The 18,468-nt window shown below is 31.9% G+C and overlaps 1 protein-coding gene across 1 annotated transcript; it reads right to left on the bottom strand.

The window, feature by feature from the left end:
- Nucleotides 1-6,380: 6,380 nt before the first annotated feature.
- Nucleotides 6,381-9,126, bottom strand: LOC120067784 (YCF20-like protein (DUF565)). Its single transcript, XM_039019368.2, has 3 exons — nucleotides 8,480-9,126; nucleotides 7,668-7,875; nucleotides 6,381-6,893 (listed from the first exon to the last, which is right to left on the bottom strand). The coding sequence occupies exons 2-3, from the start codon at nucleotides 7,859-7,861 to the stop codon at nucleotides 6,422-6,424; spliced, it is 666 nt and encodes a 221-aa protein (XP_038875296.1). The 5' UTR covers nucleotides 7,862-7,875; nucleotides 8,480-9,126; the 3' UTR covers nucleotides 6,381-6,421.
- Between the last annotated feature and the right edge of the window lie 9,342 nt (nucleotides 9,127-18,468).

Below are 18,468 nucleotides of genomic sequence, written 5' to 3'. Positions count from 1 at the left end.
TATGTTTCTACCAAAAAAAACGAAAATAAAATAAAAAGATAAGATAATACTTTTTTTTATATATTAGTTATAGCTGGGAGTTGAAGAGATTGTAAAACTCTCGACCCTATTTGATAACTATTTTGTTCTTTGATTATGGTTTTTGAAAATGAAACATATTTCCTCTTCATTTTATACAACAGTTTGCATCTTTTTTTAAGTAGAATGATTGAATTTTTAACCAAAATTAAAAAACAACAAGCTTTTAAAAACTGTTTTTTTTTTTTAAGTTTTCAAATTTTGGTTTGATTTTTTAAACCGAATTTACATATAGGAATGTCCATCTCTTACAAAAAAACAAGTCATATATGGATATTATTAGGAGGTTTGTGCGGATACAATGGAGTCCCTTTTTCACTCTACAAGGATCAAGATCAAATTAACATTCATTTTCTTTTTGTCGAAATAAGATATATTTCTAGCCTTTCAGTAAATAATGATAAAGTGAGACAAAAAATTTTATGGCCCTGATCTCTCTGGTAAAAACGAAAGCGAAATTCTTGATTATTCATAACTTAATCCAATCCTATGTATGAGATCAATCTAATCTCACATATCCTGCTATTTTTCACGGTAGTTTTGATTTATTGACAAAGAGGCGAAGAAATGGATTCATTATTCAATTTGAATCACTTCAATAACGAGAAAAAAGAACTACCACCCCCTTCCGGTATTTCAATTGAAATACCCATATCTTTTTCGTAGAAATAGTATTCTTGTTTATTTCGATGATCCTCAATACAGAAAAAATAGTTAAGAAATTATCAAATATGAGATTATAGGGTGCATTCAATGGTAAAAAAAAGTAGATAACAAATTAACTTGAAAATGAAAGAATAGATATCTAAGTTAAGAGGACATTTGACTGAGAATCAATTGAGAAAGAAAAATAAACTAAGTTTATGTGGAAAAAAAAAATGGGTAGATGATAACTCCTTAAGTCCTTATATAGTTATGATTATAGATAGGAGTTGAAAAGATTGCATTAACGTAACCCTTGAATTTCCACTATCGAATATAACTAAATGTAAAGGCATTAATTTTATAATTAATTTTCGGAAATTAAATTTCACAAAACTTTTTACATTATAGTCTTTCATTCTCTAACTTTTCTACTTCTTTATACCTTTTATTATTCTTTTACTAACCTCATACCTTTTGTTTTATATATTATTTTATTAAGTTAAATGTTAACCATGCATCAATTTGAAATTTTCATTATATATAGTTTACTCATTAAAAAGCTAAATAGTATCATTTAATTAAAGAAAATCAAAACCAAAATAAATTTATGAGATAAAAATGTATATTTATATTGTTTCAACATTTTTTTAAATATCATGTTTATATAAATTTTTTAAAAAAAAATGGAAAATTTTTATAAATAAAAAAATCTAAAAAATATTTAATTTTACTGCAAAAAGTTCCAAAAATGTTTTGTATTTGGAAACTTTTTACTATAACATATAAATATTTTTAAATATTTTTTTATATTTAAAAAGGTTCATAATAATAACTCCTGTTACTTAAATTTTAAATATTGGGAGAGAAATTGCACTTAGTTATAAAATTTTAATCTAAACATTTAATTAAATATTAATTATGGACGTTTTCAAGAATTATTGAATGTCGATGGTATACTATTAAAGTAAGGGGCATAGTACTCAGAAAAATGTTTATTAAACATCCCATCTTTTTAATATAATATATATTCTAAAATATTGAAATCAAATATAGTTGATAATTTTTAGGTTAAAAAACAATTCTCGCCCTAAATTTTTATAAAAGTAATAATTTAGTCCCTAAGCGTTGGTTTATAACGATTTAATCCCTTAATTTTCAACTTTATAACAATTTAATCTATAAACTTTAGTATGTAATAATTTAATTCTTGTATTTTTAAATTCATAACAATTTACTCCCTTACGTAAACAAATTTATCAAAATTAGATGTCATTTTTTATTATTTTATGATGTAGATTTTATATTTTATATAAAAAATAATAAGTCTTTAATTAGTTTATCCATCTATTTGAGCAAGAAATCTAATTAAATCTTAACATTAATTTCTACAATAGGCATTAAATTTTTACAAATCTTAGAATACATAAACTAAATTATTATATGATAAAGTTTATGGACTAAATTGTTATAAAATTGAAAGTTCAAGGACTAAATCATTACAGACTAAAATTTATGAACTAAATTATTACTTTTACGAAAGTTTAGAGACTAAAAGTGATATTAATATAATTTTTATTAATTTTGTGTTATTTTAGAAAGCCAAAGATAGAGATTAGATGGAGAGAATATATGCGCAACGCAGCGGTAGTTAAAAGATTAGAGATGGAGATCAAATCAGATTTTCCTTAAAGGGAACTTTAATGGAGAGAATTTTAGAAAGTTCGTTTTTCTTTTTTAATTTCAGTACAGCATTTAGGAGAAATACCCGTAAACAGCAAGGTCATATCAATTACTATTGAGCAACTCATTTAAGTATCAAAATAATTATTTTAAAATTTAGTGACGAAAATCGACATATTTAAAAATTGAAGACTAAAATAGTTTATTCTTTTTTTATTCAACAATACGTAAGGATGGTGCTTAGACTATCTAACTTTTTGGTCATATATGTCTTAACCAATTGGGATATATTTAAATTTACGCTGGAATAGATGTTGCCTAAATTTCTTAAGTAGGTAGACTAGGATAACTTGATTGAAAATCAAATTTATGAATAATCTGTAAAAAAAAAGTATGTGTTACCTAATAAAAATTAATATTTAATTTTGATGAGATTTTTTTTAACATTTAATTTTGATGAGTCTATGTATATAGATTTTTTTTGTTTGGATATGTAAAAATAGTTAATGTCTCAAAATTAAATATTTGTATTTAATTTATTAATCTTGTATATAGAAACCAAAATTAAATATAAGAGATCAATTATTATAATCATCAAATATATTTAACATTATTTAATCAATAGAAATAAAATAAACGAATGCCTTTGTCTCAAACCTTTATTTTATTATTATATTTTATATTTAACGGCCACACTTATTTTATTATTATATTATTTTAGTAGATCTGTTCCACCCAAAATGAGAATGGGCTATTTTTTTCTCCTTATCATTCAGGAAAGACAAAAAAATATTTTAATATTATATTTTATTGGTATCCGTATTCTTGTTGTGCTCCTCGAGTTCACAACATGTCATCAACACGAGCTCCTTTCGTTTTTCTCGCTAAAGATAGGTTCTAAAGATATGTTAGTTTTTCTCTCTTCGTTATAATTAATAAATTAAATGAGATTTTACATATTTGAAATATATTAAGTTTCTAATATAAGTATAATATTTTGTAATAGTGTTATTATGAAAATATTATAAAATTAGAATTTGTAGCATTTGATATTAGTGGTAGTCATTAGTGTTTGATGTTAAAATACACCCAAATGCTATAAAAATGTGATCATAAAAAAAAAAAGAAAAAAAAAGAAAAAAAAGAAGAAAAAAAAAAGATATTTGTGAAGAGAAAAAAAGTGTCAAATATGTGGAATACAAAGGGGTATTTGTGGAAAAAAATTGAAAATAATGTGGTCACATGATATAAAGCAAGACTAGTTGCACAAGGTTTTTCACAAATACCTGATATTGATTATGAGAAGATGTATTTTCTGGCGGTGGATGCAATTACATTAATTGGTATGACTGTGTATGAAAATCTGGACATGCATCTTATGAATGTAGTTACAGCATATTTATATGTATCTCTTGATAATGGTATTTATACGAAAAATACCTCATAAGGATTTAAGATACCTAATAAGGATTTAAGATACCTGTAACATATAAATCAAATCCACATGAATTCAATTCAATAAAGTTACAGAGATCGCTATATGGATTGAAACAATCAAGACGAAGGTGATACAATCGCCTGAGTAGATATTTTTTTGAAAGAAGTATATCAAAACAATCCAATATATCTATGAGTTTTTATAAAGAAATCACAATCAAAACTTACTATTATAACCGTATTTGTTAATGACTTAAATATAGTTGGGACTCATGAATAGCTTTCAAAGACAATAGAATATCTTATGAAATAATCTGAGATGAAAGATCTTGGAGAACAAAATTTTGCATGGGTTTGCAAATTAAACATTTAGTAGATGAGATATTTGTTCATTAGTCAACTTATACGGGAAGGGTTTTAAAAATATTTAGATAAAGCACATCCATTAAACATTCTAATGGAAGTTCGTTCACTAGATGTTAAGAAATATATATTTCGACCTCGAGATGATAATTAAGAACTTATTGGTCCTTGAGTATCATATCTTAGTGCAATTGGTGCACTTATGTATATGACTAATAATACAAGACCAGATATTGCATTTTCAATAAATTTATTAGCAAAATACAATTGTTCTCCAACAAAAAGACATTGGAACGAAATTAAGCATATACTCTGTTATTTCCAAGGAACGATTGATATGAGTTTGTTTTATTTAAATAAATCAAATTTTGATTTGGTTGGTTAGACAAATTCTTGATATTTATCTGATCCGCACAAAGTTAGATCTCAAACAGATTATCTACTTACATGTGGGGGAACTACAATATCATGACGGTTAGTGAAATAGACCATAACAACTACTTCCTCAAATCATGCTGAAATTCTAGCAATTCACGAGGCTAGTCGAGAATATGTATGGCTAAGATCAATGACTCAGCACATTCATGAAACATGTAGTTTTTCTTCTAATAAAGAACTTCCAACAATACCATATGAAGACAACACAACATACATATTCCTAACCAAAGGAGGATATATTAAAGAAGATAGATCAAAACATATTTTACCAAAGCTTTTCTACACTCATGTTGTTGAAGAAAATAGCGACATCACTGTACAACAAATTTGTTCGAAAGATAACATGACAGACTTATTTACAAATACATTACCTACCACAATCTTTAAAAAATTGGTGCACAACATTGGAATGAAGGACTTAGAGATCTCAAGTGATGTTTAAATGAGAGAGAGTAAATATACTTTTTAGGAATATAAATATTATGAAATATGTACTATTTTCCCTTTCACTAAGATTTTTTTCTAATAAGATGTTAACGAGACATATTTCATATATATAATAAGCATATAAGCAAGAGTATTATAAATATTGTGATAATAGATGTCTTTTAAATGTTCATGCTTAGTGTCCATGTGTCATACCATTTGTCTCGACATTTCATTAGTGTCTATATGTGACCTCATACTTACCAAATTTACTGTAAACTTGTCAAATTGACTATAAATAATAATATTTCGTGGGTTTTGAATGACACATATTGGGTTAAAATCCATAAAAATTGGAGAAGGTGAAGATTTTACCGAAATTTCTTATTTCATATTTTTTTATTTTATTTTATTTATATATTATGTTTAATTTATTTACTTTATTATTATTTTATATTTATTTTAATATTATATTTTATTAATATCCATGTTTCTACATTCACAATACATTTTTTTTTTTCTTTTTTTCATTTTCCTTTTTAGGGTACGATGAAGAACCCGGACGCCTGTATTAATTTTTGACAGGCAAAAATACAAAACGCAATCACGCGCCTCGAGGAGCTACTTTCTCCCTTGTGGCAAAAACAACTTTCTTTATAAAGTACGCAAAAGCCACAACTGGCGGCGCTAGGGTTTCAATCAAATGCGGAACCAGAAATTGGGCTCACCTATTGATGGGCTTCACTGCAGGTCCAGCCCATTTACACATTCAAACTTATTCTTTCCCTAGAACTACCACTTAACTCCGAATGTTTTGTTTTCGAATTAAATACTACTTTCATTCTCATACTTTCAAATAAAATTAATTTTGGTTCTTATACTTCCAAAAGGTTCATTTTAGTTCTTGTACTTTCAAACTTTAGTGCATTTTGATTTATATACTTTCAAAATGTTCATTTTAATTCTTGTACTTCTAAAATGTAATTATTTTGGTCCCTTCATTTGAAAAAAATGAACACCTCTTAGAAGTATAGGAACTTAATGAACCAATATTGGAAATACAAGAACTAAAATGAACATTTTGAAATTACAAGAACTCCAAAGTAATATTTAAACATTTTGTTTTCTACAAAAAAACAACGGCATTGTACCAAAGACCCTACAATTCATAAGATGGGAACCCAAAAGCTTTCTGAAGTTACCCACAGTTCTTAGGAAAGCCTTCGAATAGACCATCTTTGTCCAGGGCTTCAAATTCATGAACTGGATGGGCCATCCCCTGTACTTAGAGCTTGAAAAAATATAAACCAAAGTTAATGGAATTTGAAGATATACGGCCATGAATTTGAATGTGTTAATAAATTATATGAATTACATTTTCTAAGTATAAATGGAAGAGGTTATGTAACCCAAAAATATCATCCATTTCAAATTTAAAAGAATCCAAGAAAAGACCCATGGACAGTCCAGCCTTCCAATAATTGAACATGGTTATGAGGCCTTTAATCTTGTTCAAAAGAGGAAGAGAAGCCCTATACATGAGGGCCCCAATCCCCTCCACAACAACCACAGCCAATGCAGCAGATAGAACATCCCAGTCACCTGTTTGACCAATCACAGTTGCAAATGCAGTTGCACTGTAAAACCCAACCAAGAAGAACAGTATCTTCAATGGAAGATTTTTCCTTAACTCGTTGATTCTCGCATTCAACTTGGTTTGAATAGCTTGAATAATCCGTATCAATCTCGTTCTGCCATTGGAGTTATTTGAAGGAGGATCAAATGGACTCCCTTCTACACTACCCCTAATGGACAAGGCCATCTTCCTGTACCAAAAAGAATAATAGCAAATTATAAACTGATAGAACCCAAATCTATTGAAAGATAAATGATAATGAAAATACAAGATAAACCAAGTGTTCAAGGTACTTGGACCCGCCCAATCTCAAGATACTTTCAAACCCTACTCCATATTCCAAAATATTGCTTATCCTCCGCTTTCCCTACTCACTGTATTTTTAACCAAATTTCCCTAATAAACTACTAACCAATTTCTAATATACCCTTAATTTCTCTCTAATACCATTCATATCATAAACATAGATCAATTGTACAGTGATGACACTTTTCAAGTGTTGTTAAATATGGTTTAAACATTTATGCCCGCAGAGGTTTTGAGGATATTTGTTTGACATATGACATATCACTGCGTTCCCTTTGATGTGAATCCTTAAGTATACCGTCATTAATTCCCTTGAGTTACCAAGGGTCCAAGAGAAATTTTATCATACGTTTTGCAATGAACTTATGAAGTTTAAGTGTTCTACCAAGTATGGAAACTATAGACTCAAATTTGTATAGCACAACGATTGAGAGATGCAGAGAAGGCAGAGAACAAGAAGCTACTTTAACTTGACAGGCTCAATCATTTTCATTTCTTGAACAAAATTCGAAATTGAGGGGAATAATCATATCATATGCGTCGAATTCAACATTTTGATGCTCCTAACGCCATAAATGAATAGCATAACTAACATAGAACCTAGCAACTACAGCTACCTTAAGTAAACAAAAGGATGTCCAACATCATGGTAACTTACTTGAAGTTTTTTAGCACTGAAGGTTTGGTCACATAGCAGGAACAATACTGGTGGTGAAGTTGACCATGGAGCACATAAGTGTCGTAAAAGCATGCCACGAGGCCCGAAACCGAACCTCTTGTTTTCGCATAATTTGGAGATTGAAGCTTACTGGTTCTTGGATAGGTGGATAACAACCTCGTTGAAATTGCCATTACATTATCTTGAACTGCAAGCAATATTCAAGTACAGTTATTGATGAACATAACTTATCTAGACATAATCTTAAAATCAACGAAATAATCGCAAATTTAATTCTTCAGGCCTAGGGTATCTCCAAAAAAGGATAAAACGATGAAAGAAAAATTAATGAGTTTCATATGTTTCGAATTGCTGTTTGGGGCTTATAGTTCCTTCATTTCTTCACAACTTTATCAAATGAAACATGTCTTTAGAAATAACATAGAAACTTTCACTCTTTAATCTAAATCCGCTCTGCCCATTGCCTCATGGACATGAACCAAACAGCTTACAGATACTAAATAACAATAAGCAAATGGCTCAAGTTAAACGGTAAAACTTAATTCGCACAATGCAGATAGATTCTTCCTTATCGTCAAATTTTCAATCTCCGTAAATCTTTTAGCCACAATCCTTCAAGCATACTCTAAATTACACTGAAATACAACGATCAAATCGTCGAAATTAAGGGCATAGACCAATTTCCAGCAAACCTAATTAGAATTTCTATCAATTAAACAAGAGCTCGCAGAGAGGGGAAATTGAAGTTATCTGAGTGAAAAATCATGAAATAAGTCGAATAGAGTGCATACTGATCAATATCCGAGCTCAAGCAACCTCTTAGATTATCGTTGACGCTGTTCCCATGTAAGTCTAGCTGCAAGAACTGTTCGTCTCTTTCATCAATCGGCGGTCTTGGGCATGGGGGCCGTACCTTGGACATCGGATAGACAATCGTCCTTCATCTTCTTAGCCAATAAAATTTTCTGGTTTTTACTCTTTTTTTTTTTTTTTTTTTTTTTTAAATTTAAATTTTAATATTAAAAAAATTAAAAGAAAACCAAAAGAGGGGATTCAATTTCAATTTCCGTACTTTTAATAAATCTAGTCATTAAAATTAATTGTTAACAAATTTTATTAAATAATACTTAATTATTTTTTTATGCTTTGTCTAACTAACATGAGAGGTGGAGTATCGTCGAACATTTTAAAAGTAAAAAAAAAATAAAGATTAAACATTTTTTAAAATTTAGAGATCAAAAATGAGGTTGAAATAGTGATGATCATCCATTGGTCGAATTCGGTGAAGGCAACCACCAATGCATCTTTTTTTTGTCGGTCGGTTCTCATCAGTTTTGAAGATAGTGGAGCCGCTGGCGGTGGTACTTGGATTAGGGGACGGTGGGAGAAGGGAGGAGAAGCAAGAGGATAATTAATTCATTGAGAATTTGAGAACGATAATTAATTCATTTCCTTTTTTTTTCCTTTTGAAAAGTACGAACGGTTTTAAAAAACCATGGGCATTTTTCTTGAAAAGTATGAGTTGTTTTTAAAAAATCATTTCCCTAAGTAGCCGATTCTGTTTAGAGCACTGAATTGATATTGGTTGTCTGAAATTTTGATGTTTGAAAAGTTATGATGTATGTGTTTGAGATACAAAGTTGTGTTATTTGAGTTCTTATGTTTGTGTTTGAGTGTACAAAGTTGCTATGTCTGAGTTTATATGTTTGTGTTTGGTGTGCAGAGTTCATTTGTCAATGCAATCTAGTTCAGGTTTTTATACTCTAAAATAATTTGTCTGTATGAACACTATTTTTTTAATCTTATAATTCAATCATTGTATCATTCCTATTTGGAATAAGATATTGATTGTAATTTTTTATTCTTTCTAATCTCAAGATATGGTATATAGTTCAATTTTGTATTATTCATTTCAAACTTCTCGTTAAAGAAAGCCAAATGATTTTACAAAATAGTGTTAATTTAGACCAAATATAAAATTCATTAAATTCATTCCATTGATAAAAAAAATCTAGACGCGGATATGAAATTCATTAAATTTAACATAATTTGATGGCCTTATACATGGCCATTTTACAACTTGCTTAAGAAAAATTTGTATCCATATTTGAGGGCCACATGCCACGACCATTTGTACATGTCACAAAAAAAATCAACAAATATATGATACCTATGCAATAAGGGACTAGAGGAAGTTACAAAAAATAATAACAAAGAAACTTGCAAACACAGAAACGTAATTAATTAATCTTGTCCAACAAACACATGCAATACCTTCTCCTTAATGGTGGTGGAATGGCTAAAAAATCGTCTATTTGTTGAATATCATTCATCAACAGATCTATGAGTGTTAATTGATCGTCCTCCTCTAAACCCTCGACTTGGTAGATCTGTTCGATGACCTCCTGACGCCTCTTAAGCTCCAATTCATATTTCTCTTTCTGCCATTAGACAAGTTTCTCCATTTTACTTTCCTGCACGTCCATTCCCGTGCATACAGTGTCAAGCATTTCAGATTGGAAGGGAGTCTTCTTGTGTTTATTTCCTCTCGTATCGTTACTTGGTCCAGTACGCCAACTGATGGGTGTATCTGAGAAAACCTCATCCATGCCATCAACTATCGGTATGTTCATGTCAGGTATACTTTTTTTATTGCTCATTAACATATGATCCCAACCAAATATCCTCCAAATGTTCATTTGTTGCAAATGCTTTATTGTACGGGGTTTCACTACCTTCATCATCTTTCCCAAAGATGATTGAAAGCTCATTATAGTGGGAGAATGGTTTGTATCTCAAACCCTTCACGTTGGGATGGGACTGCAAACAGGAACATATATTATGTTAGAACATAGTATTATATTAGAAATAGTTCACAATTGTAAGATAATAATACTTTAATCTGTTTTCGTACTCGAACCCATACATCAAAAACTCTTTTCTCGGCTTCCACACATTTGAACTTGTCATTCCAACCAAATCTGCTACATGTGTTACTCATCATCTCAGCGATTGCACAATATTATCGCTTTACAAATCTAACCTTGCACTCTATTGTTGACAACCCCATGGAACAACTAGGAATCTTTTCGTTAAGTAGACGTTGTAACTATTGTAGATAGCCAAACTTGAAGGTTTCATTATCAACTTGCCAACCTGTTTCCACCAAGTGCAATAGTGACTCCACTAACTGTGCATCTTCAACCTTTGTCCAAATGTGTTTTGTCATTTTCTCACGTCTTGCCATTTAGCTACATACATACATACATATAACTTAATAAAATAAATTGGGCACAGTTAGATAAACAAACTTTTGAGTACAAATAGCATAAAACATGTTCCATCATTCACATGAACCAATTAATACAACATAAATTAAGATAATTCAATACAGTAGATTTGTTTGAACCGAAAGATAACATAATCTAAAAGCAGAAGGAAATCATTCACAGTAAAGCAAATTGAACAAGAAACTTTGTGCTCATGATGCTTTTTCCCATTTATCGAACATTCGTGTTGCCAACTCATCCCTGAAATTGGTCCATTCGTTGGACGTTTCGATAAATTGTATATTTTCATCGTCGAGCTCGTTAGATGCAGAATCTTCATCATCCGTTGTTTCGGATGTCGTAGTTTGGCCCATCTCCCTCGTTATTAGGTTGTGCAGCAAACAACATGCCGTTATTGTTCTATGTTAGATCTTAACTGGGTAGTAGGATTTCCCACGTAGTATCGCCCAACGACATTTGAGTATGCCAAATACTCTTTATATGCAGTTTCTAGCAGATGAATGTTTCATGTTGAAAAATTCTCGTAGATTAGTCAGTGTATTTCTAGCACCACACCATTCTAAAAAGATGGTACCGCTCTCCTCTATATGGTGCCAAGAATCCCTCGGCTTTTGGGTATCCAACATCACATAGGTAATAATAACCTAGGTATGGTATGCACAAATAATTGGCAAACTATTTGCTCTTGAATCCAGACAGTGCAATCACAAAAGTTTATACTTTTGGGAACCTTCAACCCATGTGGTCGAGAAATTCCATTCCTAAGCAATTTAGAATCGGCTGCAGACCCTTCCCACCCTGGCAGCACAAATATGAACTCATCAGTTGGAGAACAAACGACAAGTACATTCATGGCTATCTCACATTTTCGATTATGATAGCGGGGGCAATCAACTGCACTTACATTGACCTTGATGTATGTGTCATCTAATGCACCCAAACAGTTCTATATGAGATCATAAATTGACAAAAGAATAAACATTTCCTAGTTTCCTAAAAACTAGAACCTAATATTTAACTGAGAGTGGAATTAAAATTATTATAATACCTCAAACCATTTCCACGTACTGTCAATGCAGTCGCTCATGATAGGTTCCAGTTTTTTCAGCAGTAACTCATGAAGTTGTAGTACTGCAGTCAGAACAGACCTAAAATGCGAAACAGTTTCACTAGACCGTACGAACTGTCGTCCAGTTACTTGGTTCTTAACGTCGTGTGCCAAAATGTGGAGGAAAATTGCCACCATCTCTTGAACGTCAACGTATTGAGTAGGTGTCAGATGATCGGTCGTCCTAAGCATGTTATAAAGGATGGCGAAAGTCCGTCTATCCATTCGCGTGCTCTCGCGACAGCAAACATCGTTCTCATTAATAAGCCGAAATAAGTTTAAATGTCTAATCCGATGTCAATGAGAAGGGTTGGTTCTCTATTCTATGATGGTCATTTGGTAATAGAGCCAATGTTAGGAATAGTTGGGACGTGGTGATGATTGAAAGGATAGTAAAGACTTCTTCATTTTCATATTTTGGGATAGAAACCTAAAACCCTAGATTACAAAAGGTAAAATAGTTTTATCAGGAATTGGGCCTCAATTGAAATACATTACTTCTATTAGAATTATTTTGATTATTATCTCTTTTTTCCTATTTTAAATAATTCTTTATTATTGTTGTTTAAAAAAACCCAGTCAAAATTTAAGATTAATCGTAAATAGTCAACGAAATACCAACATTTAAAAATAGGAAATTTAATTCTAAGCCAGGGATGGGCATACCAACTTTTTTTCTAAAACTTTTTTCCACTTTTTAATACTAAATTGAATAAGGTGTATCATTTTTTTAGCTAAAATTTTCATTCATTAAACTGTATCTTAAATTGAATAAGGTGTATGAATTGCACTATATTAAGAAGTTTTTTAACCGTATTTTTGTTCAAAATACTCTCTATTCTTTCATAATTAGATGCTTCATTTATAACTGTTTAAATGAAAAATATGGTAACCATAATGATTAATAAAAAATTGTTATGAGATGTATCACTTGCAAATATTCAAACAACATCATAATCAAACGCACAAAAAAATATAAGCTATGAGTCAACTGCCAAATGTCCATGTTCAATTGTCAGTATATGAAAAAACCACAAATTACAGGTAAAGACCACAAAGAATAGTGTATTTCAACTACAAGTCAAACCCAAATATACAACATTTAAAATTAGGAAAGACGTACGTAACACACGAACCTCAAACTAATGACAATGTTATTAGTTTGGGCTGCAAAACAACAGACAAAGTATTTAGTTAGAAACTCACGGTATGTAAGACTAATCATTTAGGAATACATTTTGGATAAATGTATACATACCTATTTTACTCGGGGATTGTAGTTTAAGGATCAAAGAACCACCGGATCGATTCTAGCACCGAAAGGGTGTCATGATGAGCCACCCTATCACTTGTCAAACAAAATGTCGTTAGTGCCCATCAAAGAAACCATGAACAAATAGATAAGCAAAAGTAAATAGGAAGAAAATGTATATAATCCAACAACAATGACAGAAGGAATAACTCACCAGATTAACAAGGAGCGTAGTAGATTGTAGAGATTCATCAAGTATACACAATGTGGGATACAAGTGATTATAGGAGAATAGATGTGATAGACCACATTTAAACTCAAGTAGAATATGTATAAATATAGCAGACCTTAGACATCCATGACATGTAATTGATGATTAAAAAAATTGTGTTCAACAACAAATACAATACAAAATATATACGAGTTCATTAAAAACACATACAAGCAGACAAAATGATAATAAACAACAAACATACCGTGAGTATATTTCATGAAGAAATAATGGAGCAAGGAATAACTCACCAGTATCGGCAAGGAAGATAATGGGCAGTGGACACTTCTCAAGTGTATAAAACGTGAGATACAAGTGATTTATGGGAGAATGGAGGGATATATAGGAGAATGGAGGTGGTGGTTACCACCCAATGTAATTAATTGGGAGAGTGTGATCTGAAAAATGGTAAGTTAGCAATAAACACATGTATTCACCCATATAATCAATCGTAGTAAAGAACAACCGAAAATGTGTATATATATATATAAATGTAAGTAACTGGCCTCAGTTTAGACAATGAGTAAAGTGGGGAAAGAAATTATGTTGAATAGCAAATGAATATTAATGGAGAGGGCATTAAATAAAGTTGGTTGAAGTAAATAATACTATTAAAACGGAGGCGGGGGCATTAACTATAAGCAACAGAAAACTTAAGAAAAAAAACAAATTCATCAAACCAACAGAACATAGAAAGAAGCCAAAATTACAAGATCTCAAAGGACGACTGATTCATAATATGTAACGAAGAAATAAGCCTGAAAATCAATCTTCATCCAAAAATTTTATATAATACGTAAAAAAAAAAGGATGGTATGAGAGGATGCATCATCGGTCGGCGTTAGAGTTTCGAAAACATACCTCAATAACGGTTGACCTCCCCCCACTAAGCCTAGATTTGTACACCATAGACCCCTACCAAGCATTCACCTTGTTTTTACGAAGGTCAAACATGCATCGACCCCAGAAACCCAACACATAGAACGAACAAGATGTGAAATTAAATGCATGACGAGCACGAAGAAAATGGCAAGGGTCTATCGTAGGTATTCGAGAAAGAAACGATGAGGGGAGTGAGAGGCTGGGGTGGAGCTTCAGATCGCTCGGAAGAAACAAAGCTTTAGGGTTTCGAATCTGAGCACGGCGAAAGGGGAAATTTAAGGAAGAAGCGGAGAGAGTGACAATCGGATTTCGAAAGGGGAGAGAATGAAGATTGGATTTCAGAAGGGGGGAGAGTTACGATCAGATTGCAGAAGGGGAAGAGCGTGCAAGGGGGAGAAAGTAACGATCGGGTATGAGACATAGGAAGTGGGGGGGGGGGGGGCGAGAGTTGTTAAATGATTGTTACTGTGCACATGTTGAATAAAGTAAAAACGGGAGATGGTATATCAATGGGCCAAATGGTGATATAGGGCTTATATCATCTTCCCACATAAGATATTGGACTCCCAAACAGGCCCTAAAGCATATTTTATCAGTGAGTGGACCTTGGCTTGGCAAGGCACTCAACCAGCATTTTCTTAATATGGGTTGGTTCGGCCGATAACTCACATTTTTCCTTGATCGACCGACCGACATTCCAATTTGTTAAAAATAAAACCGACCACCAATCATCCTTTATATAAAATGAACGACATTGATTCAACTCGGTTTTCTGGATTATTTTGCGCACTCCTAATTGAAACATTTTTTTCCTTTTCTTTCAAGGACTCGTGGATGATTAGATCGAGGGCATTTCATCAAACTGTCATAAGATACAACTTCTTAATCTCATTACAAACTATCAATTCGTGGAATGCAAGAAAATTATGAGAAACTTTGTGTTATTTCTAATAATTTTAGAATAGTATACATAACATAATATGTCATTCATTCAATGACGTATCAAATGTGTTGCAAAACTCTACAATCAACCAGTAAATCAAATTAATAGGAATTCTAAAGCCAAATAACAAACAATCAAAATATTTAATCAGAAAATTAAAGGTTTGAGAAAACATGTGAAATTAGGTAGAGGCATGATGCTGTCCTCAGAGAAGACGTGCCCCACATTCCCAGAATACAACACTTTTCAAGAAGCTAAGTGATCTTACGAACTTCTTTGAACTTGTACCTCACAAAAACCTTTTCGTATATTGAAAAATCAAGGAGTTTTTTATATATGTAAGTATCTATTTTGTGGAAGGAAGAAGACAATTAAAAGACCCTAACTTCCTCCACGTATCGTTGAAATATCCTCTATTTTCTCATCGATTTAAAATAAAATAATTAAGATAAAAATAAAATAAAATAGAAAATCGATTAAATTGCCCAACAATCCCCACATAATTTATGATTTTGGAAATATATCAAATTCTTCTTTAAAAGAAATAATAAGATGTGAGCATTTTTACTATGCAATACGTTTGAACCTCCACTTCGTGAAAATATGTAACATCCCGAGTTTCAGGCAAATTTAATATAATTTTGTTGATTACTTGGATGCATTTTAGAATTTTATGATTGTAATTGAATTATTGAGGGAAGATAATTCAATTTAAATTGTAGGGGATAAAAGACTTAGAAATTTGGATTTAACTTAAGAAAAGTTGATTAAGATATTTTAGAGATTTTAATTTAATATAGAGTTTTGAAATTTAATTTGGTGTATTGGCGGAGATTTGGGAAGGAAGGAGGGAAAAGAATATATATAAGTATTTTGGGTTTTAAATGTTCAAAAAGAAAAAATAATAAAAGTATATTAACCAACTTTCTATAGCATGTACAATTCCTTCTTCTTCTTCGTGAACCTCATCTTCATAGTACTGTCAGCAACCCTTCACGCCGTCCACTTCGCCACCAGCTCCCTTACGTCAAATTCGGTCTGTCGTTCAATCGACAGTCATTGTCGTCTGCCTGAGTACCATCCAGACCGCTGCCTTGTATCGCTGACAAATGCCGCATGTTCCGCCTTGGATCTGGGTTGCCGTCGTCACTTGCCTCTATTCATCTGATCTCTCCTCCTCTCTCGGTCACAGTCACACCGGCCATCATGATGTACCACCCTCAACCACTGGGTTTGTCCTTCAACCGCGTTTCGTTGCTTGTCGTTAGAATGTTAGGTTTTGGGTAAGATAATGGGTATTTTGTGGGTCTTGTTGAAGTATCTTGAATGTCCATTAAATTCTTGACATTGTTCGTTGATACCCACTAATATTTTGTCCTAACTTATTTTACATATAATTATTGGGCTTTAGATTCAAGATTTGGAGGACATTAACATTACCCGCCAAGTGTTAAGGACTAATTTCAGGTGACCTTTGGTAAGTATAAAATTTAGAACCCCTTTTTGGAGTAATTTACGATGTTTTAATATTGGGTTCTACTTCTCAAATTTTGATGCTTAACTTAGAGTCGTGTTGTGGAAAAATCTAGAGGCGGTTTTGAGTTCAAGGCTCAAGTTGGGTAAATTAATTGAACACATTTGAGATAATTTATGGTTTGGAATTTTGATCCCAAGGGTTTTTTTTTATTAATTTTTTGCTCATCATTAAACTTTGATTCGAGGACTGCAAAGTTGGGAGGTCGAACCACGTGTGTATTTGAAGGAAATCAGACATGAGGATTTCCATGAGCAGTGAAATGATCGTTCCAAATTCTATTCGAAATTGAACATACATAATTACAGTCAAGAAACAGAAACTTACAGGTCATGCACAATATGAAATTACAACATGCTTTACAATGAGATCAAGGGACAACAAATACATACCTTTAAAGACTCATGCTTCAAACTCCCTCGATCACGAACGCTCATTCGGTCTCCAAGACAGCAACACACAAATGCTCGAACACAACGACCGCAACACAGCACGATAACAGCAAACACAAACTCAACGATCTCTAAGATCACGAACCAACGAGCGGCCTCTAAAACCTCGAACTCAGTCGAGTTGAGTGAGAACACCACCACAATGGCTACCTTGGTATTCTCGGTGTGAGAATCCATAAGTGTGGACTCTGTGTAGACTTGGTTAGAGGAAGAGACCAGAGGAGTAACAATCGTGTAAATGATTGAGCAAGTGGGAGATGATAAGAGTCTATCGTATAGACAAATGCTCAATCGTGTAGACGAAGGCAACACAAAGGCAAGCTATCGTGTAGATAATGCCCTGCAATAGTTTAGCTACGATCAACTGAGTGAACTATCATATAGTGTCACTACTCCACGATCGTTTAGTCTCTCTTTCAGTTATCGTTTAGTGAATCCAATTCACTTGACAGTAAACCATGAGTTTCTTTCCGAGAATGGCAACACTCCTAAATTTAAGAAACCATTTTTCCCTTTTATCTCACGGTTATCATAAAACCATCAATAACCCCCCACTCAATTGGTTATTAGAGAAAAAGAGATAATTATCCAATAATTAATATTATAAATGTGTATGATAACTAACTTACCATATTATATTTATAACCTATAGTTTTAATATTTCATCTCATGAAACATATAAACCATAGCTTTTTTATATATATATATATATATTTTATTTTATGGTACTTAATGTAAATCTCATTTACATTAATCCTCCACTTGATATATCTCATACATCACACCGATCATATCATATATAATCGAATTTCCTCTTGTCAATTTGAATATTTCAAATCAACACCAAAAACTGATTTTCAACTTGAATCCATTGAACTACCAAGGGGACCTTATGAACCTATAGCTTGAAGCTTCAATGGTACATGAATAGCTAACTAAACTCTTTAAACATAGGATCCATCATCTGTTAACTGTCAGGCACTCCATTAAAGACCGACAGCTACACTCTCCTTACTAAAGATATATTTTGTGTCCATATCAACCAATC

This window comes from Benincasa hispida, chromosome 12 (genome assembly GCF_027475165.1).
Source record: "Benincasa hispida cultivar pf3 chromosome 12, pf3_genome.v1.1, whole genome shotgun sequence".
Lineage (NCBI taxonomy): Eukaryota > Viridiplantae > Streptophyta > Magnoliopsida > Cucurbitales > Cucurbitaceae > Benincasa > Benincasa hispida.
Note: the sequence above shows the minus strand (reverse complement) of the source record. Positions and strands in the feature narration are given on the sequence as shown.

Bases quoted from the DNA above. Each gene is read 5' to 3' on its own strand.
- LOC120067784 (XM_039019368.2), bottom strand. From the start codon at position 7,861: ATGGCAATTTCAACGAGGTTGTTATCCACCTATCCAAGAACCAGTAAG. The intron at 6,894-7,667 runs GTAAGTTACCAT...TTTTTGGTACAG, and splicing joins TCAGTGCTAAAAAACTTCAA to GAAGATGGCCTTGTCCATTA.